This window comes from Lutra lutra, chromosome 2 (assembly GCF_902655055.1).
Source record: "Lutra lutra chromosome 2, mLutLut1.2, whole genome shotgun sequence".
NCBI lineage: Eukaryota > Metazoa > Chordata > Mammalia > Carnivora > Mustelidae > Lutra > Lutra lutra.
In genome coordinates, this window is record NC_062279.1 from 142,496,393 (window position 1) to 142,520,481 (window position 24,089).

The following is a 24,089-nucleotide window of genomic DNA, read 5'->3' on the forward strand; positions in this document are numbered from 1 at the left end:
GTGTCACTGCGTCTCATCCAGGAACCCGAGGGTGCGCTGGGCAGGTGAGACCCACAGGCCCGCGGGGACACTCCGACCTGGTACTCTGCATCTTGAGTTACAACACCCGTCAACTTGTCCAAGATCGCACTCCCCATTCTCCCCACCATCGTCAGGTCACCCTGTCGCCCAGGGCCCCACATCCATTCTGGCCACCCCCACAATCCCTCTGGTCACTGCTGTGGCCAGCGCACGACCTCAGGCACCGGCGCCACCATGCAAGGCCGGTCAGTGGGCCTCAAGCCTGAGATGTTGGCCTCCTCCACGGGCCTGGGGAGGGCCGGGCCTCCAGTCACCTGCCTCACTGAATGTTACCCCGACAGACCTTCCGATTGTCTGGAGGCGCCTCTGCACGCAGGAGAAGACAGCCTTTATTCCGTTCAGTGCCTCATTGGGCCACTATTTATTTTTTGAACTTTTTCCTTTTCAGAGCCTTCCATTCACCTTCCTGTGTGGCCAGACTATTAAAAAGCTGTTTCACTTTCCGCTTTCTTTCCGCATCCCTTAAAAAAAGAGAAAGAACCCCATTTTTACATTCACCTTGGCATTTTTACCTGCGTGACCCACCAGCGGCTGACATCCATGCAAGCCAGTGCACACGGCCCCAGTCTGGACCCCCAGCCCCCACTCACCGCTCCAGGATCTCGGAGAGCTGCATCCGGGCCAGGAACTGGTTGTCCCTGCGGATCTCCCGCACGGCCCCTTTAAATTCACGCTTGTGCTTGTGGATCAGCCTCCTTCGCTCCTGTTCCTCCTTGCTGCTTCCCTGTTTCCTCCCAAACTCCAGGCTGAGGAGAGAGCCAGTGTCAGGAGGCCCAGGCCCCTCTCCTTGCCCCCACCCCCCACCAGCCCGACACTCACACTTTGACCAGCCGGGGGGTGAAGAGCTTCAGAGGCTCGGGCTTGCTCTTTGCACAGACCAGTGGCCGGCAGCGGGGCTCCGGTTCCTCTAGGTTGGCCAGCACGCTCTGGCACAGTTCCTGCAACCAGGGACGTGGAGGCTGTTGCAGGCCTGGCTGACATGAGGCCTTCTGGCCTCCTGGGTTGAACGCGGGCGCAGCCAAGCCCTGGCTGCGAGGAAGCCCCACTGCTGTGCAGACAGGGCCCCGCTTACACCCCTGGGCACACTTCCTGCTGGCAGGACAACAGATGCCCAAGACCCTTCTAGAAACCTCTCTGGGCACTCAGGCCTGCTTCAGCACCAGCAGACTCTATGGACTCTCCTTCCCCAGAGAAATTTGTCACCATGGGCACGAGGGACCCACCCCTATGGACACACACAGGGGAGCCTTAACTCTACCTCGGGCGGCCAAACCACCGGCACCAAGCAAGACCCCGTCCAGGACAAGTCACTTCTTCTCAGTTATCCCACTTCCATCATCTCCCATGGGCATTTCTAGAGCCACCCCTCCAGACAACCTACCCCCTAACCTGCTCCCCACTTGTGGGGGTGGCCAAGCTGGCACACAGGACCGAGGGGCGGAGGCCTCACCTGGAGCTCTGGGGGATGACTACGGCTGGCCAGGTGCTCCATCAGCAGGGCTCGCAGCGGCCTCACAATGGCGTAGAAGGACGGCAGCGAGCTGTAGAACTGCGCGCAGCCCTTCACCAGAGCCAAACACACAGCCAGGCAGGACAGTCTGCGGGGGGGTGGGGGGGGTGACACCCAGCTTCAGGCCCAGAGGCAGGAAGGGGACCAGCTTGTTTCATTCCGACATTGCCACAGTCTATCCTCTCGGCAAAAACCACAACCCCCAACACACAGCTCTGACAAACCTACCACGGGCTGGAGTACATGCATAGCGTGGGGTTGGGCAGGACAGCTGCCCCGTGTCCCTGAGCAGAGAGAGTCACCAAGGGAAATACAGCTGCAGACCCGACCGGACACTTGGCACCACTCGGCTTTGGGGAAATGTAAACTACAACCGCATGGAGTTGACACTCCACCCATGCCCTGCTGTTCAACACATGAAACAAAGTAATGGATGTTGGGAGGATGGGGAGCAACTGGCCCTGTAAAGTAACAGGGTGCTGCCTGAAAAACAGCATGGGGGAGTCCTCAGAAAAATGAAATCTAGAACTACCACGTGACCCCACAATTCTGCTCAGTTGGTACCCAAAGAATGAAAAGGGCCTCAAAGAGATGCCTGCACCCCACATTTATGGCAGCTAAAATGGAAACACCCAAGTTCTGTAGACAGATGGACAGATGAGCAAAACGTGGTCCATTCACACGAGGGAATGTTATCCAGCCTTAAACAGTAAAGACATTCTGACACCTGCCCCCGCCTGATGAACCCGGAGGACACGGCACTGTAATGTGAAATACGCCAACCACGAGAGAAAAGACACTGTGATCCCACTTCTAGGAGGTCCCCGAAGGATCCAGAGGCTAGAGGCCGAAGGCAGACCGGGTGCCAGGGGTCAGGGAGGGAGTGGGAGACCAGTACACAATTTGTCCTAGGAATGACAACTTCTGGTTGTGAACGGTGGTGGTGTCCGCACCAGGGTGTAGACATACTGGATTCCACTCCACCGCTGGCTTCACAGTGAAAACGGTACACCTTCTGTTGTTTTACCACAACACAAGAATATGTCAAATAATCCATAATTAAAAAAAAATTACAGAACCAAAGGACTTCTGACAAAAAGCCCCAGCCCTCCTGTGCACTGAATGTGTGTGCCCTCCCCACCCAATTTACACACTGAAACCCAGTCCCCACTGTGATGGTGTCTGGAGGGGAGTCCTCTGATCCACAAACATGGGCTGTCCCCTTGCACTCAAAGCCTTCCTTAATAGTGTCCGCCATGTCTTGTAATGTCAATTATCTTTTCCTTCCTGGTATTTAATTCCCATGTTTTATTCTTTTTGATGCTATTGTAAATAAAATTCTCTAAGTTTCCTTTTCATCTGCTCACTGTGTATAGAAACGCAGCTGATTTTTTGTTGACTTTGTACTCTGCGATTTCACTGCATTAGTTTATTAGATCCAACAGCTTTTTTCTCATCTTTGGGATTTCCTCCGTATCAGACCGTACCACCTGCACATGCCACACTGGTGCATCCTCCGGGGCCCAGCTGTCTCCAGCTCCAAGCTGGCCCAGCCCTGAGCATGCCCTCCCTGGCGCAGCAGGCTCCCCAGCACCTACCTGGTGTGGTTGGCCTCCGTCTTATTCTGGGCCTTCAGTCCGCAGGCCCAGTGGAGGGACAGGCCTCTCCTCTGCCACGTGGCTTTGTCCTCTTCATCAGAAACCACGAGCAACTCCGAGTTCTTCCCAGATGCTCTGAAAGGGTGCACCAGAGTGTAACCTGAAGTCCAAGCGGGACAAGGACAAAGATGGCCTCTGAGCATCACGGCTCACAGGGCAGGCTGTGCGTGATGAGGCCGTTAGAAGACTCACTTCAGACACTCTCACCGTGTTGACTACACAGAGGTGGGGTTATAGCTCCTGCAGGGGTGACAAGGGCAACTGCCTAGATCCCTGACCTTGTTGGGGAGACAGGCAGTAGACCGCATCCAGGAGACGGAGTATCAGAAAGCAACGCGGTGGGAAAAGGGGGAGAGCGGGAGCAGATGGCACACAGTGAACCCAGTCAGAGAAGGCCTGTCCCAGAGGATGAACGCTGGCACAGTGGACAGAACCCCGTCACCACCCAGAAGAGCAATCGAGGCAATGGGTGCGGCTGGCCTGTATACCGGGCACAGCAAAGCCAGTGGCAGTGGGGCAAAGGGAAGGGACCCACTGCCTGCCCCCCACTGCAGTGTCCACTGTGCCTTGAGCTGTGGCCATCTCCCAACAGGTCCCCCGGGCGAGTCCGCGCCTCTCCAGGCCCAGGCCCAGGCCCAGCACACAGGAGCACATGGCAAGGGGGTCCGTGCAGTCCGGGTGCAGCAGCTGCATGCAAGGGTCTGCCTACGACGTCACGAAGGGAAAGCAGGATAGCGTGTCTGGGGTTGTGCATTTGGCACTGGTGAGGCAGTCCGCATGGCAGGCGTTATGGTCTACACGGTGGCATCAGATGGGAGTGAGATATGACGGATGATCGATCGATCAGGGCAGGAAAGGTGGTCCTGAGGATGCGGAGGAAGAGGCGGAGCCCGGGGGGCACCTAGACCACCCGAGAGGGGAGCAGTGGGGGGTCAGTGTTACGGGCACTGTGAGAGGGGGCAGGGAGCCAAGACTAGCACAGCCCAGAAGGCCAGCAGACGCTAAAACTCCTTCTCCTTACAATACAGCTTCTGAGGGGCACGCCTTCTAAAATTCCCAGCACTCTAGAAACTACGTAGACTGGGCTGCACACTAGAAATGTGGACCACACAGAGGGAGCACAAATGTTCTTGTGGCCCAAAAACAAAAGAAAAGATCTTAATGATATGCTCATCTAACCCCAAATATAAAAATGTCATTTCAACACAGAATCAATATAAAACATCTGTTCCATGTATTTTTGACAGTAAGCCTCGGTCTCTGGGGTCCATGCCGTATGTGGCCGCTGGTGACTATGGCAGCGGGAACAGTGGGGCCCCGGTTCCCTTGGGTGCAGGGGTGTCCAGCCAGCCACAGAGAGGCCACAACCCTGGATAGCGGGGCTTCAGAACAACTCACTGCGGCCACGCTTGTTCGGCAATGCGATGTAAAGGATTCCAAGGAGGAAATTCACAAGCTCAGGAATGAACCTCCGAGACAAGGACATGTAATCCAGGAACACACAGCACACGAACAGGCCCTTCACCACGTCTTGGAGAGACAGGACAGGGCACTGGCAAGGGAGCATAGGCTGTGGTCAGTGGTCAGGGAGAAGGTCCCAGAAGGCCGTGCTAGCTACACAAGCTGGCATCCTGGCTGAGGTCCGTGGCCCCAGAGCTGTCCCTGCACAGAGGAAGCACTGGCCCTCGCCACAGTGGGGCTAAGCGGGATTAAACCCGGTGAAGAGAGGCGCCTGGGTGGCTCAGTGGGTTAAGCCTCAGCCTTCAGCTCAGGTCATGGTCTCAGGGTCCTGGGATTGAGTCCTGCATTGGGCTCTCAGTTCAGCAAGGAGCCTGCTTCCCCCTCCCCCTCTGCCTACTTGTGATCTCTGTCAGAGAGATAAATAAATAAATAAAATCTTAAATAATGTAAATAAATAAAATCTTAAAAACAAAACAAAACAGAAAACCCCTGGTGAAGAGCGAGGCCCCATCCCACTGACCCACCGCCAGCCTGCAAAGCGCCGCTACTCAGTCTTTTTAAGCCAAAAGGGGAATAGAGCCCATGTGAGACCCAGCGTGTCACCACTAACTCCAAGGGCTCTTTTTGGTGTCACCCCCTTTATGACCTCGTCTGGGGCCACTCCTGGGCTCTCCCTCACAGGTCCCTGGCCATGCACCCGCACGGATGTACCTTGGTGAGCAGCTGGCTCATGCATACCAGTGCGGGGGTCACCACAGGGTGCCGAAGGTCGGAGGTTGGAAACAACATCCCGGCGATTTTCAAATACACGAGCTGAAAGACCATGTCACCACACACATTAGGGAGAGCGAAGTTTAAAACATGGCCTTTTGATGGCATAGGACAAAGAGGTCTGGACCCTCCCGGGGAGGGGCCACGGCCCCCACCCTGCACAGGTGGGGCACGCCCATTCTCACAGGTGCACATGCACACGCACACACACGCCGGACTCTGCCGGAACGCCCGCCGAGCACGGAGGACACCCAAACAGCAACGGGCAGATGTGGTGAGAACCGCTCACAGACACCCATTTCCTCAGACACGGGACCTTCCTGGGCTTGGCTCCCGCTCAGGGAAATGTAGGCTGAAGCCCTGGCCCGGACCCGTTTACTTTCCCCACAAGAAGAGAGATGCCAGGCCGCTGGTGAAGCTGCTGGGGAGGCCGTGGGCTCCAGGCAGGGGTGCAGACATGCGATAGAAAGGGAAGGACACGCTCCCTCCGTGGACCCTTGAGTCCCCCCGCTGCGCTGGGCTCAGCACGGCCCCAAGGAGCCAACGTGGCCCACAACTAGGCCCACACAACTAGGACGCAAATGACAAGTGAGGCTACACACGGCAGCGCTCCTGCTCAGATGGCTGGGCGTCTGCCTTTGGCTCAGGTCCTGATCTCAGGGTTCTGGGATCCAGCCCCGCAGCGGATCTCTCCGCTTCTCCCTCTGCTGCTCCCCCTGCTCGTGCTCTCTTCCCAGCTCTCTCTGTTCAAGAACAGTGCCGGCTTGGAAGATGACACTCTCTGGGGACCACGCCCCCCCAGGAGGCACAAGAGAGGCTGCTTCACAGACAGGCACCTGGGTTAGTAGGTTTTGCACACCCTCCATCTGGTCCAAATGCCCCAAGAAACCCTCCCAGACCCCAGCACTGGGCCACTGTGAGCTCATGAGGGACACCAGGAACCCCCAACTTTTCCTTCCTGCTCCCGGCAGGGGCTCCAGGATCGGCCACAGACCTGCTGGGGGGGGCATTCTGCCAAGTCCCCCATGCTGCCCCCCGCCGGGACTCCAGGAGACACAGGCACAGGATGGCAGAGTAGAAAGCAGCGCCTGCTCCTCGCGTCACCAGCAGTGGACCGAGTGTCTGCTCAGGGAGCTGTTGTGATAGCAACAGCCTGTGTACTGAGTGCTGCATCTGGGCCGTAACAGTCATGACATGGGAGGCGTTTACTGCGACCCCAGCCCCGCTCACAGACAAGGACACAGGTCCACACAGCTTGTCTGAGGAACCGGAAGGGTCCTGCCATGTGGTCTCTGCAGCGGGTGTCCGCTGTTACACAGGGGTGTCTGCCAGGGGCTGGGGCTCCTGGACATTGGCTCAGATCCCACTTGGGTTGTAGGGGAGGAGCACTAAAACCAGGAGCACAGACCCTGTATTTTTAAGCTTCTGTTAATCACTGCTCTTCATTTCCGCAGAAATCCTAAAACACAGAACAGACTGGGCAAATGTTTCTTCGTGGTCATGGACGCCAATGAGGTGGCCCGCAGCTGCCATGGGGCTGTTAGAGCCCCAGAGGTGCTTGGATGTCTCCATGGGGCCACAGCAGAGCCAGGGCATGGGCTCGGTCCTTCCGAACACAGACCCGTTCTGTTTGCCCTAAAGCCTCTTCACCACGAAGGCTGAGCACGGCCCCATTCCCACCGCGTCACAGCAGTGAAACACATTCCCATGACTCGTTCGGGGGTAGACAATCCTTCCCACCTTGTTCCAGTCTGTTCTCCAGCTCAGTCTGGAAGCTCAAGGGCATGGCAAACCTACCAAACCATGCGACTTCCACTCAGCCGGCCCTCTTCTGGCCAGCCGACAGCACCGGCCCCTAAGGCCCGAGACCAAGCCCCTGCTCACCACATCCAGGCCTGGAAACGCCGCCCGGCCTCTGGCCTCAATGGCCCCTTCCATCTCGTGCATGGCATCTCGCAGGACGAATTTTATAGAGTCGCTTGCGGAGTCAGGAAACATTTGGCAGAGGTTATATAACTGCCTGTTAACCAGAAACATGGGTCAGAGGAAAATGACCTCAGGTAACGAAATCATCAAGAATGCCCCCAAACCTCAAGTTCACCATGTTCTGTGACATCACCTGCTGGCTGAGCAAGTGAGCACGGAAGGCCCTGGATGCACCCGTCTCCCCTCATTGGTCTGGTTGCCCTGCTGGGCGATCCAGAGAACGCTCCTGCTAGTGTTTGTTTCAGAACACCACTTGTACTTCTGCCATCTCCCAGAAAGTCCAGCTTCTCAGTAGCGACAGCACAAGCCTAAGGCCGTAAGGAGCATGTTCTCTGAGCCAGACTCAGGGAACGGGTCCAAGGTGCCACCCACAGGAGCACAGCAGTTCCTCCCAAGCGCTGTGGTACCGGCAGAAGGTGGCACCGGGACGTGGGGTATACAGTGTGTGGCTAGCCCCAGATGGGCCCCTCTAGCTCCTGTGCTCACTAACCCTCCCTCCAGCCAACCCAGGGCCAGGAGCCATGCTCCCGTCTCTGCTTTCACAGGGGTCCCAGTGCAGTGAAGGCTCAGCTGTCCCTGGATAGGGTGGGGACAGAAGACCAGGGGGCTGGCCTCCCTGTCACTCACAGCACCAGCCTGACAGGTTTCCCCTGAAGTGTGGACCTGGAGCGGGCGGGTTTCTGGGCAACTCCAGGACACAGCCTACCCTGTGTCCCAAATACCCGGCCTGTCCGACCAGAGCTGACGTTTCATTGGCAAATGAAACACAAAATAAGCCTCAAACAGCACGAACAAGCATGAAGCCGACCCGTTTGTAGTTAACGGCGTGTCCGTCCCCAGGGCCCGGGGCGGGGGGCAGGGGCAGCACACTCACCACTCAGAGGGGACCGTCATTACCGAAAGCCTGTAGCTAGTGTATACCGTGCAGCCTGTCTACAAGGTCAGCCTAACTCTGAGACGTAGTTTTACGACTGTAACTAGGGACAGAGCCGTTCAGCTCAGCCCGGCGGTCTAGTTAACCCACCACTGCTACTTACACAACCAATTTATCAATCACTTGGAGGTTAGGTGGGTCGTCTGTAGCCAAATCTCCAATGTACTCCAAAAGGAAGCCGAATAATTTCTGCAGAACAAGGATCCAGAGCAGAGCTCAGCGCCCACCCCCAGAACAAAACCACAGGTGCTGTCCCCCACATTTTGGCCGACACGTGTGCACGTGTCTTGGGCCACCAACGGGAGCATTATGCGGAGCGCAGGTCAAGAAGCTGGACCCGCACCAGGATGGGCGGGTCAGCAGAAGGGCCTGGGGCACAGGCTTCTGCACAATGGCAGAGAGCGCCCAGGTCCTTGGGCAAACCAAGAGCATGCCCAGCCCTGCGCCTCAGCCGTGAATGGGCAGCACTTGTTGTGAAGAAAAGGCACGTTCCACGTCCTCCTCTCCCGCCTGAGGCCATGTGAGCCACATGCCCAGGCCTTGATCTCCTCACCTGTGAGTCAAGGGCAACAGCGCCTCCTCCAGGACCCAGGGCAGGGTCACCACTGGGCACTCGCGGCCGCAGAGGGCTGGGGCATGGCCGCAGGGGGCTGGGGCGCACACACCTGGACACACAGATGGGGGTGGGGGCTGCCCTGACACTCGCCGCGCACACCACCTACTTCCAGTTTTGCTTTGTTTCCCACAGCAAGACTTGGATGGTTGCAGGTCTGAATTCTCTCCACCACCACAAGCTGCTCCTCCCTTGTCCTTCCCGATAATAAAGATTTCAGTTCCTCGTAGGACTCAGGGGCTGTCAAAAACACAGAACACACTCCACAGTTAACATCTAAGGAAAGAGCCATGTTTCTGTTAACAGAGAGCTTAAAAACGAAACAGAACAGGGGTGATGTCATTTTGCCACGAGACAATTTCAGGTGTGTCCTACAGACACCTTCTCCTACCATGACCGCCGATTGCGGATCTAAGGTGTGCTCCGGAGGGTCCCAGGGGCGAGGTGCAGCAGAATGGGCCACTGTGGATCAGTGAAAAGGCAGCAGGTATGGGGTTTAGTGTCCTCACTCGCTCAGAAGGAGCTGGCAGGAACCACGTGGCAGAGTGCTGTCACCACCCCCAGACTCCCACCGATCGCAGCACACGCCCGAAAAAGCCAGCCTCGGGAGGTGGCCGTGAGCCACGGGACAGTTTAGGACACTTGCTAGAACCGGATTCTTCTCCGCACACCAGACCACACAACATACAATGTTTACTCTAAGGGGTTATGCGGCCAAATGAGTGTCCAGGTTTGGCACACAGGAAGCCTCCTCACAGGTGACTCCCCCATCTCCCAAGCCCCACCCCCGCTCTCCATGGCAGCCACATTTCCACCACAAAAGGTTGGCCACGGAAAGAGCACAACGACCTCCAGTGGAAAGGTGTGTGTTGTCCTCCCCCTCCTGCTGGCCCACGAAACTATCCGTAGTCAACACAGGCTGGCAAACACTCTGGCCAGACACTGCTGAGCAGGACTGTGCCCATCACAAGCCCATACATCATAGGTGGGCACACAGTCATGTGCTCAGAAGCACACCCTCGGTCCCCACAGACTTGGCCTCAGTGAGGCCGACTTGTCGCCAGGTCATCGAGGTCATCCCAGCACAAAAGAAAACCCAGTGTTTGTCTACCTGCAAACGTATAGGGCAGCTGGTTTCTGGCAGCTTCTCGAGCTCTGTGACCAATGCTTGTCGTCCCTTCCCCTGGGGCCTGCTGGGGCTCTCCGCTGGGCCGCCCACAGTCCTCCTCACTGCCCATGTCCGATTCCAGGTCTGAGTGCCCATCTGGGTCACTGCTGTTCTCTGGGTCCTCCTCACTCAGGTCTTCACCCTGCTCCTCTTCACTCTCATCATCACCGGCTTCCCTGCTTTGCTCTTCCTCAATGCTCATCTTCCCATCCTAGAGCAGAACAAGGGGACCCCAGGCCTCAGTACCCCGGGAATGTTGCACACATGAGGAGCACGAGTGCCGAGAGCTGTCCCTGCCCTCTGCGCTGGCTCCATGCCCAGCGGCGTGCTCCGGGGCCTCAGGGCAAGCAGGCCGGGAAACAGCTCCGATTCCTACTGCCAGGCCTCTGGGCCGGGGTCAGTTTCTGCCATAGAGCAGCAGGGACCCAAGGTGTGGCAGGCGCCCTGGTGGCCATGGGGTCCAGCGTATGCAGGGGCTTCCGGACATTGGGACTATACCCAGAGGTGGCAGTACCTCAGCACCTGGGGGTCACCTGTGGCTACGCTCTCCTGCCAAGTGCCCCAGTATTCTGTGAGCACCCAGCCCCTCGCAACCTCCTCAGCTCAGCACACCTGGCCTCCTCCTAGCCTCCTGCCCTGAAACCAGGCTGACTCTCTCCAAAGGTGGAAGGGCAACGATCTCACGGAGTTCTAGGAACTCCATTATTTTACCAGCTCCCTCAACAGCCGTGCTGAGCCTGCAAATAACCACAGGCTTACAAGCGAAGGAAGCCAATGTCGGCACGTGACGATCCATCCAGGCAGCCTGCCCATGGGTGCGGGATTGGACCAGCCGGGCACTCCCAGATGCAGACCGCACGGGTATTCTCACAGACCCACTCCACCACGATGAGCTGTTCAGATTCCAGAAACAGCTTCTGAATTCAGAGAGCAAGCCAGCTGGCAAAGGCAAACCCCTTACCATGTAGGACAGTAGGCGCCTGTCATCTTTGTCCAGAACGAAGCCGTCATTTAAGTCATCCGCGGACAGGTGCTTCGGTTTCCTAGCCTGGCTGCCCTCATCCTCGCCATGCATTCTCCGTAGCCGTGCAGCCTGGGCAAGAAGGAAGCACACTGCGAGAGGCCCACTGGCCCTGCCCTCCCACCATCGCCGGGCCGGGGTTCCAAGCCTGCCTCTCCCTCGTGTGTGGGGACTATGGAAGCATCACACGCAACACCTCCTACCGCACACAAACGGAAGCATCATGGCACAAGTGCGTCTGGGCATCAGAAGGCAAGCCTGCGCGTCTACAGTCTGTCCAGCCCCAAGCCGAGTGGACCTCACTCCCCGCTGCATGGCCATGGGGGTGAGGGTGGGGGCTCAACCACGCAGCTGTCTGCACACAGGCTGCCAGCCAAGAAGAGGCCCCAGTGGCGCTGGACTACAGGGCCCAAGACAGAACAGCATGTCAATGTTCATTTTTGTTCTAATGCAACAAAAATTTAAAAGCCCTTTAAGGCACAGAAAATCAGTTGAGAAGACCGTGCACTGTACTGTTAGCAGCTGTTTTTAGATAAAAGAATCAGAGCATTCATTTCTTATTTGGTATATCTGGGTATCATCTGCCATTTTTTTGCTTTTAGAATAAAAAATGGAATTTAGAGAAAAAGAAACTTTATAAATTTTAAAAAGTCTAAGAAGATTCCTTTGATAAAACAGCACATCTGCAGCCCACCTCAAAAACAGAGAGGAAAGGCCTCAAACCCAGATCCCGCAGGCCTGAGTGGTGCCGGGCCCCACGGTCAAGGTCACGGTCACACCCGCACCTCCAGCTGCTGAAGCCGCTCCTGCTCCTCCTTGGCCAGCTCCTCTTCTGACTTCATCCGGTTAGAGGGCTGGGCCTTCATCTCAAAGCCCAGCTCGCGAACCATCATGTCATATGCATCAGGCTATGGCAGAAAGAAGAAACTTTTTGCTTCTGGTTGTTTTTTATTTTTAACAATTTGCACAGGCAGCTTCTTGCATATCCAGTAACGTGCGGACACCACGCTGGTGGGAGCCAGACGGTAACCAAGTCTTTCCTACTTGAAAGAAAACTGTTTTCATCAGTCTACAGAACCCTTTAAGGTCAGAGAGGATTTTCCACTCCTGGACAATTCTCAAACCATGCCTGCTTTAACAAAACTAAACATTGCTCATTAGGCAAGCAGCCCACAAAACAGGCTGGGGTAAATGTGGCAGCAACAGTGTCCGTGGCCCACAAAGGTGGACAGCTGGCCACATGACATGGCCATCTGATGAAATCCCACATACTTCCTAAAAGCCAGACACATAGCTGAATGCCACTTTTCAACAATTTAGACTAAAGTGGTAGGAGCTGCCCACTGTCCGGAGGGAAAACTCAGTAACCGTACATATGGCCATGTGGACATGTAACTGGAAAAGCCAAACACCATCTGAAGAAGCCCTCCCCTTGAAGGACTGCTCCTACCAAGAACATTTTCTTTAGTTTAGTTATCCGGGCGGAGATGCTGAAGCCTCTTTCTGCCCAGCTCTACACGGACACCACTCGGTTCCAGAAACTCCATGAATGCTCACAGGAAAACACAGGAACTAAGAAAAGGAGGGCGGCTATCCACGTCAAGGAACAGGCCTGAAGGGACGCCGGTCTCCACCTTTCCTCCAGAGAAAGGACCAGTCTGCTTGATACCCACCTTGGGTCGCTCCTTCTTATCCTTGTTCTCAGACTTGGGAGTTCTGTGTGCCAGGAGAGTCTGGATTTCTTTCCAGTCTTGGTCCAGCTTCTCCGTGAGCTCCAGAGCACCTTCCCGTTGTGCCTGTCTCTCCCTCTGCAGAGAGAGTACAGACGTGAGGCGTGCTGCCGGAGCGGGGCTGCGAGCAAGAAGCCTTGCTCGCCAGTCTATGCATAATGTAGCAGCAGAACAGAGAGCCCGAGAGAGGAGGATCTCAGAAGAGTGGAGCTACAGAATCTCATCACACAGAGCTGAGTCCCTGCTATCAACTGGCCATCTCGATGCTCTGAGCATCGAGGTTTGCTGCTGATCAAAGACAGGCATACACATCAACATATAAAACCAACCCACCAAAGACACCCCCAGCCCCAAAACACAACAGACTATGAGAAGTATATACAAGATGAAATTCAAAATAGTCCTATCCAAAGCAAATGCTTCTACTAAGGTCACAGAAGATGTTAAATACAACCTAGACACACACAAAGAAAAGCAGCCCCGGAGCTGTTTCGGGGAGGATCCCTGGGCAGAGTGCCGGGAGCACTAACGCACCTTCTCCTGCTTGGACTTGGCAATGAGCTCTTCAATGAGTTCTCTGCGTGACCTCGGCTTCTCCCCCTCTTCTCCTTGCTGCTGCGGGGTCTTCTTATGAAGTAGCCCGCCACCACCTCCGAAATGGGCAGCGGTCAGCTCGGCTGGGGACCAAGAGCAGAAAAGGCGTCTGTGAAGCTGGTGCTGGTGCCCAAACCAGTTCCTGCACTGGTCTGCCAACGTCTACCCAGGGGCAGATCTGAGAACCAACTCCACCTGCAAGAACCAATTCTGCCGTAACGTGGCTGCACGAGACCCCAGGCACAGGGGCACTTAAGAAATCCCCAGAACGCAGGCGTCCGGGTGGCTCAGTTGTTAAGTAACTGCTTTCAGTTTGGGTCATGATCCCAGGGTCCTGGGATCAAGTCCTTCATCGGGTTCCCTGCCCCGTGGAGAGCCTGCTTCCCCCTCTGCCGCCCTGTCTCTCATGAATAAATAAATTAAAAAAGAAAACAAAACAAAAACCTAAAAAAAAAAAAAAAAAAAAAAAAAGAGACAAGAAATCCATAGGATGAACCACCCTGAGAAAACTCAGAGCCATCAAATAGCCCCTGACCGTGACCCGATGCCTGGAAACACCAAGGATCTACTTGCTCGCTGCGTTTGAATCTCACAGTCAGCAAGCACAGTAAAACAAGCTGGAGTCCAAGTCTCAGGATGGAGTGCCCAGGATCGGGCCATGTGAGAACCAACATCCTTCACGCCTGCTCGGGCAAGGCTCAGAGCCTAAGCCTAAGGTCGGGAAGCTGGGGCCGCAGCCAGAGCCATGACGTTTAGTTGGCCCCGTTATGTGGCAGAAGAGAGAAAATGCTATGGGAATCATCAACTCAGGAATGGACAGAAACCTTAAAAAACCCAGCACCTCAGATGAGAAAACAGAGGCTAACGTGGGGAGCCATTTTCCCCAAATCTGCCAGGAACAGAAGCAGAACATTAGGGCCGGTTTCCCAGAGCAGGACCCACAGCCCTGCCCCTGCTCCCAGCCACACCTGCGCAGATGACATGTGTGCAGGAAGGAGAGGCCAGTGTACAGAACCGCTGACTCCCGGCAGGCTCTCGAGGCCGTCTGGCAGTGAGTCACCAGGGCCAGGGTGCTCCACTCCCACCAGCTCTCAGCTCCCCCTGCTCTGCCCCCTAGAGCAGCCCTAGGGCTCAAATGTCTGGGCTGTCCCTTCCCAGCTACTCAAGGAAACGACCTGAGCAACTCAACTGCCTTTGTCCCAAATCAACTTTTCTTGTTCTATTGGGTTTCTCTCCTACCCAGGTGCTCCTGACCACCCTCCCCCTCCATGGCTCCTGAAACCCTTGCCTTCAGTCCTCACTCTCCCCAGCTCTTCCATCACTCCCCTTGGCTTCCTGCCACCCCCCTGGGGTGGACTCACAAGTTCCCACGGCTCCTCCTGGCAGCAGCTCAGCCCCCTTCCCACACCCTTCTGGAAAGGCTCTTGCCACATGGCTTGCCCCTGAGCTCCAGGACTCAGCAGTGGCCTGCTCTTTTCCTCCCACCCCTAAGGCAGCAGCTTCTATGAGACCTTCCCCAGATGTTGGATGGCATTTCAAGCTGCCCAAAGCCAGTGTGTGTCACAGTGTAGCCCATCTCGGTAACTGGCAGTCCTACATCATTAGGTGCTCCAGCTGAAACCCTGGGAAGCCTCTGATCCCTCGCACACCTCCATCACGAGGTAAGAGCTACCTGACAGGGTCAACCTTTCCGATGAACCTCTCCTACTCTAGGGGAGGTCACCGCATCACACAGCTGGACAAAATATGTGTTTCCTATTGATTTATTTGTAAAGTTACAGTAAATACACACACATTCAAAAGTAAGAGCTTTTCTAAGTTACTTGGGTTTTGAAGAGCTCATAATCAGAATCAAAGGATGCCAGAGACTCTCTACGGAACAGTTGAGCCCCCAGACCCAACAATGGGAACACATGGAGCCTGACCCCCCAGTCACCTGGAAATCACAGCCTCTCATGCTGATAAGCCCAAGGCCAGTTGCCTTGTGAAGACCAGCTTGTCAACACGAAGGTACTAAGCGCCTACCTTCATCATAGTGAGTTAGGACCGTCCAAGTGACCACATTTAACAGGTAAGCACGCACCAAAAAAAAAAAACAACCCTCAAACAATGAGCCATACAGAGAGAAAGGCACCACAGAGGACAGAACTAGCAGACTGTACCCTTGCTCCCAGCCCGTACCAGACAGTGTTCCACGTTCCTCAGTGTCGCTGTCACTATCGACAATGTCATTATGCTTCTCGATGTCTGCCAAAGACTGGCCATAATGAGTTAATTCTTCATCTTCGTTTAGGTTGTAGATGCTTTTTTTCTCATGTTGCCGCTGACAGAAGAAGAGAAAAATCAGCTTCCTAAAATTTCCATATCTGTTTAATAGCAAAACCCCGTTATTTTCCCACTGTTTCTATAACGTGACAATGTAGCCCAAGCACATCAGACTTTCTGGGTCATTTGAGCAATGTTCCAAAGATAAACAGAGCCCACAGGAGGTAAACCATTCAGGGGCCAGCCTGAGCCATGGCTAAATCCTGCCAGTGTTCCACCATTGACTGGCTCTCCACCCGACCAAGCCAGGGGCTGCACGTCAGTCTAGAACTCAGGACACATCACCACTGTGTCCTCGAGTCACGACACTTCTCCACCCGGCTGGTGGCAGACAAGGAGCAGCACGCACACTGTACCTCGTGGGGGGTGTGCCCACGTGAGTGTAAGTGAATGACAGGGCAACCGCCTGCTTGTGCTGGACTTCCATGAGCAACGGCGGCCTCAGACCCCCTCCCGTTGTCCTGCACACCTGCTGCTCCAGGGCAAACCTCTTCATCATCTTCTCCTCTGGGCTCATGGTGCTACTGTACTCCCCATAGCGCTTATCTGTGAACACGTTGGACTTGTCCCTTTCCTTGTACTCCTTCAGTAATGTCTGGGTACGCTGGAAAAGAGATCACAGAAAAATCTCGCACAGGTCCTGGCAACTTTGAGCTCCGATGGCTTGGCGATCTTGGTCCCTACAGAGAAACTGCTCCCACAGGGGACACATGGTTGCTCCAGTGAACTGTAAGATGCCACTGACACCAACAGTCAAAGAAAGGGCTAATCTACTGGCTGGAAAGATGGTTTTCAGTTACTGAGGAAGTGGGGTTGCCCCCGTACAATGAAGGCAGAGAGGACTGTGTCTGGAGCTTAGGGGGCTCTCTGGGGCACACCTTGGGACTTCTGTGCCCAGAACTAGAGGTGAAAGAAAAACAGCAGCAACTTCAAGAAAGCCAAACGATGAGCACAGAGAAGTCGCTCCGCCAGGTAGAGAGGCCAGAGGAGCTCATCAAGTTCTAGCCGAGAGGAAGGGAAACGAACGAGGAGGCGGAAAGGACGCCATACATGTCAACTACAACGTCCTGACCAATTAGACACAGAGACTATAGTAAGATCGCTTATTTTCTCTTTGTCACATGAATGTCTTCTTTTGTATACAGTCAGTCCTTGCTCCTCTGGGATTCCAGGTCTGCAAATCTGCCTACTTGCTAAAGGTTACTGCGACCCCAAACCACTACCCACAGCATTTTCGTGGTCATTCATTCATGTGAGGCCTAGAAGGTACAGTCATGAGTATGATAGCTCGGACTCTGGAGGCGGGGACCTAGCCTCTCTGACTCCAGAGCCCTCACCTTCCTGCTGGCTGTTGCTACGGGATCACAAGAATTTACACAAGATGGCTCCAGACAGAGCTGGGCACAGGTACTGCTGTGTGTTACACACTCAAGTGTGGGTTTTGAGCTCGGCTTCCCCACTCCCGACCTGATGAAAATCCTAAAATCCTGGAACGGCTCCTTGTCTCCCATTTTCTCATGTGTAAAAAGGGATAATACCAGTACTCCCCTCATAAGAGCAACTGTGTGCTTCTTGGTACAACAGCTGTGCCGTTGGGAGGGATGACAGACACATCAACTCGGCTTACCTCACTGCTGGTATGAGAATGGAAAGTGAGGCCCAGTCACCCCAAGATGGCTCTGGGACCCGCACCCACAGTCTTGCTGTGCACACAGCTGCCGCCCAGTGCCACCAGAAGACACATGGGACAGTGCATTTGATTCTGAGGGATGGTCACCGTCGAGAAGACCAGGCCCACCTTGCCACCCTGTGTGTTCTGATGCACACAGCACGCTCCAACTGCATAGACAACCTGAGTACCCTCAGCACAGCTGAGTTCTCCCAACCCATGCTGTGCCACACACTCCGTGACAGGGGACAGTGTGCCTTCGTCTCCACCTCTGGCATTTTGCTCACCCTTCTGATCTCGAGTGTGACTCCCTCTATGAAGGAGTTTCTGATCTTCCTATCCTACCTTCTGACTTGAGCCGCCAAAGCACAGGGATCAGAGGAGGCACCAACACCTGCCTCCAGGCCATTCACTGCAGGCCTTTGAACAGGGCACCGAGGTGACTCCGTCCGGTACTACAGGCATGAGCAAGCTGCCCTGTTTGGGCTGTAAGGCTTGGGAAAGTAGCAGACGTGGTGACTAGTGCTGGCCCCTGGGGGATATGGGGGGGGACAAGACAGGACTTTTTGGACAAACTGAGTTGCAAGAGGCACAACAGGTTGTGCCCAGATCGTCAAGGGGTCTGAGAAGGACAAGCTGAGAAATTTAAGAATAAAAGCCAGTTGTTTATATATCACCCAGTAGGGACTCAATGCGCCACTTAACCTTACAGTGACCGTTAGGGAAAGGATAGGTATTATCATCTGAGCTCTAGAACTGAGAAAACACGCTTAGCTGGTGGAAACAAATGGGGCCCCTCTAGAGCCCATGTGGCCAGGTCCCTGGTGGCTGCCCTGGAGTGTGCCCTCGGGGCCTCATCAGCACCCCCATAAGTTCATCTTGTCAGCTCCTTGCAGTAAGGATGAGAGCAGGTTCAGTTAGAAGGTTTGGACAGCGCCCTGATGGCAGAACAGGGATAGCAGGCCCCGTTAGGCTGGGGTCCGGTCTTCACTGACCTCCATCTCCTAGCAGCTAAGAGGGAGGGAGCTTCTAGCTTCACATTCAAACTCAGGGCAAGCCTCGCCCTTCGCTGAGACCCTGGGAAACGCGCAGGTCCTGCCGTGCCCCAACTTCCCCCCGCACCCTGATGTTTTCTGTAGGATACTATGTGTCTTCCCCACGGCAACAACTAACACTGTCACACCGAAGACCACGTCTCGGAGGCCGCACACGGAGTGCCGTCTGAACGCAGCCCGAAAGGCGCGGGATACTCGGGGACCGAAAGCACGGAACGTGGCATTTCGGTCCCCACGCGCGGGACACGCTGCTGCGCTCGGAAAGAGAGACGCCCTCGTCCCCCCACATCCGTGACCTCCCTCCCCTGCGAAGACAAGGATGAGCGGCCGCCCGACCAGAGGCTGCACGCCCCGGCAGGGACGGCTGCAGGAGGCGCGCACGGGCGCCCCGCGCCGGGGCCCGGAGGCCGGGAGCACACGCGCGCCGCGTGCCCACCTAGCGCCGTTTCCCGGGCCGGCTCCCTGCAGCTCGCCAGGGGGAGACCCGGGACTCGCGCTCCGCCCGCGGGACGCAGTGTCCCGGCCAGGCACGCGCCCCCGCCGGTCCTAGCGGCGCGACCCCCGACCCTCACCTTGTGCACGGCCCGCGCGCGCGACACACCGGGCTGCCCCACGGCGTGGCGCGCCTTCCTGCCCAGCACCGGAAACTTCTGTCGGTTCACCTTCACCTCAAACGGGTTGGGGTTGGGCCTCGCTCGGCCGCCCTGCGCCCCCGCCGGCGCCTCGGCTCCCCTCTTGCGCGCCGCCGCCGGCCTGGCCTTGCCCATGGCGCCCCCGCCCCGCAGCCACACTCTGCCGGCCACTGGGCGCACCGCCGCCGGAAATGCGGGTCGCCCCGGGGCACCTCCCCGTCCTCGTCTCGCGATAGCCAAAGAGCCGCCGTGAGTGCACGCAGCCCGCAGGCCAGCCTACGCGTCTGTAGGCGAACGACTACAACTCCCAGCAGGCCACGCTCTCCCGACGCACCGCCCCCTCTCTGCGCGCGGCCTTCTGGGAGCGGATGTGCCCCGTGCAGCGCCTCGCTGCGCCTCACCCGCCTCAGGGCGCGGCGACGAGGGCAGTGCTCGGTTCTCTCTTCTGGGAAGCCGTTGGAGGGAGCCGGCCGCGGTGGGGGTAGGCGGCGGCGGCGGCGGCAGCAGTAGCAGCCGCCGCCGCCGGGGCACGGCGCAGGCGCGGCCGGGGAGCCCTCCCTGAGGTGGGGCTCGGCGGAGACTCCGGGCGGCCCGGGAGCCGGGCTCCGAGGAGCAAGTTGCCCGTGCCAGGCGCGAGCGATGCGGACGAGAGCCCGGGCCCCGGCGTGGCAGCGGTGAGCGCGGAGTTTCCCGGCGACCGCACTGCCGGCTCCCCTCGCCTCAGCGACTCCCCCGCCGAGGGTCCGAGCCCCGAGGACCGGGGCTCCCCTGGCCCGCGCCGGCAGCGGCCGAGGCGGCGTCGGCGGCGGCGTCGGCGGCGGCGTCGCAGACGGGCTCGGAGGCGGCGCGGCGGGTGGTGGTCGTGGCCGTGGCGGCGGCGGCGGCGGCAGCAGCCACAACTGGAGGGTCGGCGGCGGCGACGGCGGGGCAGCTCCCCCGGACCCCGCGCGGGGTCGCCGGGGCAGGTGGCGTCCTGCGAGGAATGCGCGGAGGTGGCGGCGCCCTCTCCTTCGCCGTCCCCTCCTCGCACCCGCGGATCCCGGCGGCGGCGGCGGCGGCGCCTGCGGGCTGTGGAACTTGAGAATTTCGTGGCCAACACGCTGCTGCTGAAAGCTCGCCAAGGTGGGTGCACGGCGGGCGCCCGACTCCCACCCCACCCGGTCCCTCTGAGGAGCCCGGATCCCCACAGAGCCCCGCCCCACGGCCCGCCCGGCCTCGCTCTCGGTCCCGCGAGTCGGCGAGGCGTCCGCTGCCCTGCACTCTCTTCAGCACGCGGGACCCCAGGTATAGGTGGTCTGCGCCCAGCGCTCGTTAGTCTGAACCTGCTACGTGGACCTGCCGCCCCGCCCCCCGTACCGTCCAGTGCGTCACGCCGGGCGAGCAGTGTCCTACCCCGAGGACGGGGAGGCGGGAGCACCGACCGAAGCCGGCAGGAAACGACCGTGCCTTTGTGGTCTGTGCTGCCCTGGGCGAGAGCCGTCCTGTAGTGTCTGCGGATCGGTATTTGGACGCAGCGTCCTGATTTTAGGTCTGGTCTGTGGCTTTGTGGTATGTGGAGTGGAAACCGGTCAGGAGGAATTCGGAAAGGAAGCCGTTGGCTCAGCCCTTCCGCTCGGAGGTCGCTGGTAGCGTCCTGTGTTTCCCACGAGGCTGGAGAGCCGGCGACCAGCTGCCCACCTGTGGTTCTTCAGCCCCGGGCCTGATGCCGGCGATGGAGCAGGTGCTGCGTCCTTGCGCTGCGACTGCGATCCGTGCCCGTCCGACGGGCACAGTGGCCAGAACTCCGAATGGAAGACCACGGGGGTTTGGGGGAGGGGTTATGTGCGACGTCCCAGGGCCGGGAAGGGTTGCTCCTGGTGACTCAGGGTGCTGTTGGCAAGTGCCAGTGAATTTCTCTTGTGATCGGAATAGCAAGTTACGTTTTGTGGAAGAAGTTAACCTGGAAGACAGCTCTTTTTAAATCTTTGGGGTTTGTTTCCTTTTGAATCCACCCCCCTTCCCATCTGTGTCCTAGGTGTCTTTCATGAGGAAAGGTGGGATCCCAAAGTGCCTGGTTCCTCAACCCACTGGAGCCCTTGGGTCAGAAACATTTGGAAGGAATTCTTGAAGTAACAGTGACTGGTGCCGAGAATTAGGTGCTCAAGTGAGGGTTTAAATGGAAGGATCCAGATTTAAGTAGTGAATTTTATTTTCTAAAGTGGCTCTTCTGTGAAGAGTTGAGAGTAGAGGGGCGCCTGGGTGGCTCAGGAGGTTAAAGCCTCTGCCTTCAGTTCAGGTCATGATCTCAGGGTCCTGGGATGGAGTCTCACATCTGACTCTCTGCTTAGTGGGGAGCCTGCTTCCCCCTCTCTGCCTACTTGTGATCTCTCTTTCTGTCAAGTAAAATCTTAAAAAAAAAAAAAGTTGAGAATAGAGATCTTCTCTTGAATTATTTTGAATAGAAGACTGAAGATGGGTGGGAAGAGAATAGGGTCTTCCTTTTCTGTTAAGGTGGTGGGGTGACCTCAGCAGTAGGTTTCCGTGGAACATGTGATTGTGTCCAGTGTTTCTCACTTTGAACTCCAGGTTGGTCACGGAGATGAATCGTCCTTTGTGGAAATTGGCTCTGACCCAACCTCAGCCTGTTTTCTTTCCACTGTATCATCCTCTCTGGGTGTAATGTACGAAAACAGGCTGTCAAGCAGATTTCTGTACAACGCTGTAGAGATTAGATGAGGAGGTAAAATGTAAATGCTTTCGAAGTGTTAAATACATAAAACCAGTGGCTCCTGGCTGGCTCAGTCAGGAGAGCATGCTACTTACTTTTGGTCTCTGGGCTGTGAGTCCGAGCCCCACGTGAGATATAGAGATTACTTAAAGAAATACATAGAACCAGTATTTCCTGTCATAAAGCCTAAGACTGCAGTGATCCTTCCTTCCTTTCTTCCTTCCGTCCTTTTTTATTTATTTCTTTTAAAAGATTTTATTTCTTTATTTGACAGACAGAGATCATAGGCAGGCAGAGAGACAGGAGGAAGCAGGCTCCCCGCCGAGCAGAGAGCCTGATGCAGGGCTCGATCCCAGGACCCTGAGATCATGACATGAGCAGAAGGCAGAGGCTTAACCCTCTGAGCCACGCAGGTGCCCCTCTTTCTTTCTTTCTTTCTTTCTTTTTTTTTTTTTTTTTAGAGATTTTATTTATTTATTTGACAGAGATTACAAGTAGGCAGAGAGGCAGGCAGAGAGAGAGAGAGGAAGCAGGCTCCCTGCTGAGCAGAGAGCCCGATGTGGGGCTCGATCCCAGGACCCTGGGATCATGACCTGAGCCGAAGGCAGAGGCTTTAACCCGCTGAGCCACCCAGGCGCCCCTCTTTCTTTCTTTTTAAAAGATTTTATTTATCCATTTGACACAGGGAGAGAGAGCACAAGCAGGGGCTGAGGAGAGGGAGAAGCAGGCTTCCCGAGGAGCAGAGAACCCGATGCGGGCCTCAATTCCAGGACCCTGGGATCATGACCTGAGCCAAAGGCAGACGCTTAACAGACTGAGCCACCCAGGCACCCCAGCAGTGATACTTTCTAAAGAGTTTTAATTTTTGTTTTCTAAAGTATTAACCCATACTGGTATGATCATTATGAGGTCTACCGTTTGTCAGCAGGGAATGTTTACTCCTGTGTTCAGAAAGAGTTGTTACGTCTGCGTGTTAATGCTTAGAGAAGTTAAATATGAGATATTGATATTAGAAAGATGAATATATGGTGAGTGTTGGTTATAACTTAGGGTTGTTCTCCCAAATTGAAGCTTTATTTGCTTTAGCAGCTCATGCGTATTCCCTAGGAAGTGTCTTCTTGGACCTCTCTAATGAGGAACCAGTTCATGGCTGGTTCCTCATTTAGTTTCTTTGGCTCATGTATTGGAAAATAAACATTTGAGAGGAGTGTACATAGTACAGCAGTTATATGCTGGCCTTGGCAATCACACTATTGATTTAATATTATGAGTGAGTCCACTCATTCTCTAGATTTATTTCAAATAAAATCAATCTCTCTCTTTTTGTTCTCAAGCAGTAAGTATTTAAAACTGTTGCTCCTTTTCAGGAATGTTGGCAGATAATGCTGCATTGAAAAAGTTGTTTGTCACTTTGCCACGCACACTTTAAGGAAGTAGAAAATGATCCTACTGTTGATAAAACACAATCACTTTTTTTTTTAACATTTAGCATTTTTTCTTTCTTTTTTTTTTTTTTTTGAAGATTTTATTTATTTACTTGACAGAGATCACAAGTAGGCAGAGAGGCAGGTGGAGAGGGGGAAGCCGACTCCCTGCTGAGCAGAGAGCGGGATGCGGGGCTCTATCCCAAGACCCTGAGATCATGACCTGAGCTTTAACCCACTGAGCCACCCAGACACCCCTAGAATTTTTTCTTGTGTTACACCTTTGCTAAGCAATTTGTGACCTTTCATAGCTTTAAATAATAACCTTAAATTGTTTCATATCCTACTTCTGAGGAGACTTTCACCCCGTTTTGTCTCTTGGAAAAATTGACAGCATGAATGCAGAGGGAAGAATAAGGGTGTGTACATGGAGTGTGGATTTGGTCTTACGTGTAGTATTCCTTTCAGATTTCAGCCGATGGTGTTTTTAGCAGTTGATTGGCATCTCCTGCATAGTTAATACATCTGGTATCATTCATACTGTCTCTTGCTGAGGCCTCCTCCCCAGGATTTTGGTTGTATGGGGTTTCTAGAAGTAGCTTACAAATCTTTTGATTCCGGAAGTATAGTAGCTAATATTTTTTGTTTTCCTTTATCATACTTCATTTGATCCCACACCTAAGAGCTACTTAATACATTTTTGTTATTTAAAAAAATGAACACTTTTGCGTTCTTTGCACCTGTTCTTGT

At 55.5% G+C, this 24,089-nt stretch overlaps 2 protein-coding genes across 13 annotated transcripts in view; one reads left to right on the plus strand and one right to left on the minus strand.

Annotated features, from left to right (window-relative positions):
- Nucleotides 1-413: 413 nt before the first annotated feature.
- Nucleotides 414-19,421, minus strand: NOP14 (NOP14 nucleolar protein). The gene is made up of 18 exons (XM_047718675.1): nucleotides 19,149-19,421; nucleotides 16,322-16,456; nucleotides 15,709-15,850; nucleotides 13,468-13,610; nucleotides 12,877-13,011; nucleotides 11,989-12,111; nucleotides 11,144-11,275; nucleotides 10,126-10,393; nucleotides 9,124-9,254; nucleotides 8,505-8,590; nucleotides 7,366-7,501; nucleotides 5,422-5,523; nucleotides 4,648-4,801; nucleotides 3,190-3,349; nucleotides 1,532-1,679; nucleotides 901-1,019; nucleotides 672-827; nucleotides 414-542 (listed from the first exon to the last, which is right to left on the minus strand). The coding sequence occupies exons 1-18, from the start codon at nucleotides 19,341-19,343 to the stop codon at nucleotides 443-445; spliced, it is 2,565 nt and encodes an 854-aa protein (XP_047574631.1). The 5' UTR covers nucleotides 19,344-19,421; the 3' UTR covers nucleotides 414-442.
- Nucleotides 19,422-20,198: 777 nt separating this feature from the next.
- The window catches only part of GRK4 (G protein-coupled receptor kinase 4), a 103,312-nt gene continuing 99,421 nt past the window's right edge, over nucleotides 20,199-24,089 (plus strand). For 5 of the 12 annotated variants that reach the window (XM_047718689.1, XM_047718697.1, XM_047718698.1 and 2 more), the window contains exon 1: nucleotides 20,199-20,928. The gene's annotated coding sequence lies outside the window, so the exon portion shown is untranslated. The remainder of the gene's footprint in view (nucleotides 20,929-24,089) is intronic. The other 7 variants (XM_047718687.1, XM_047718693.1, XM_047718686.1 and 4 more) reach the window with 4 other exon arrangements.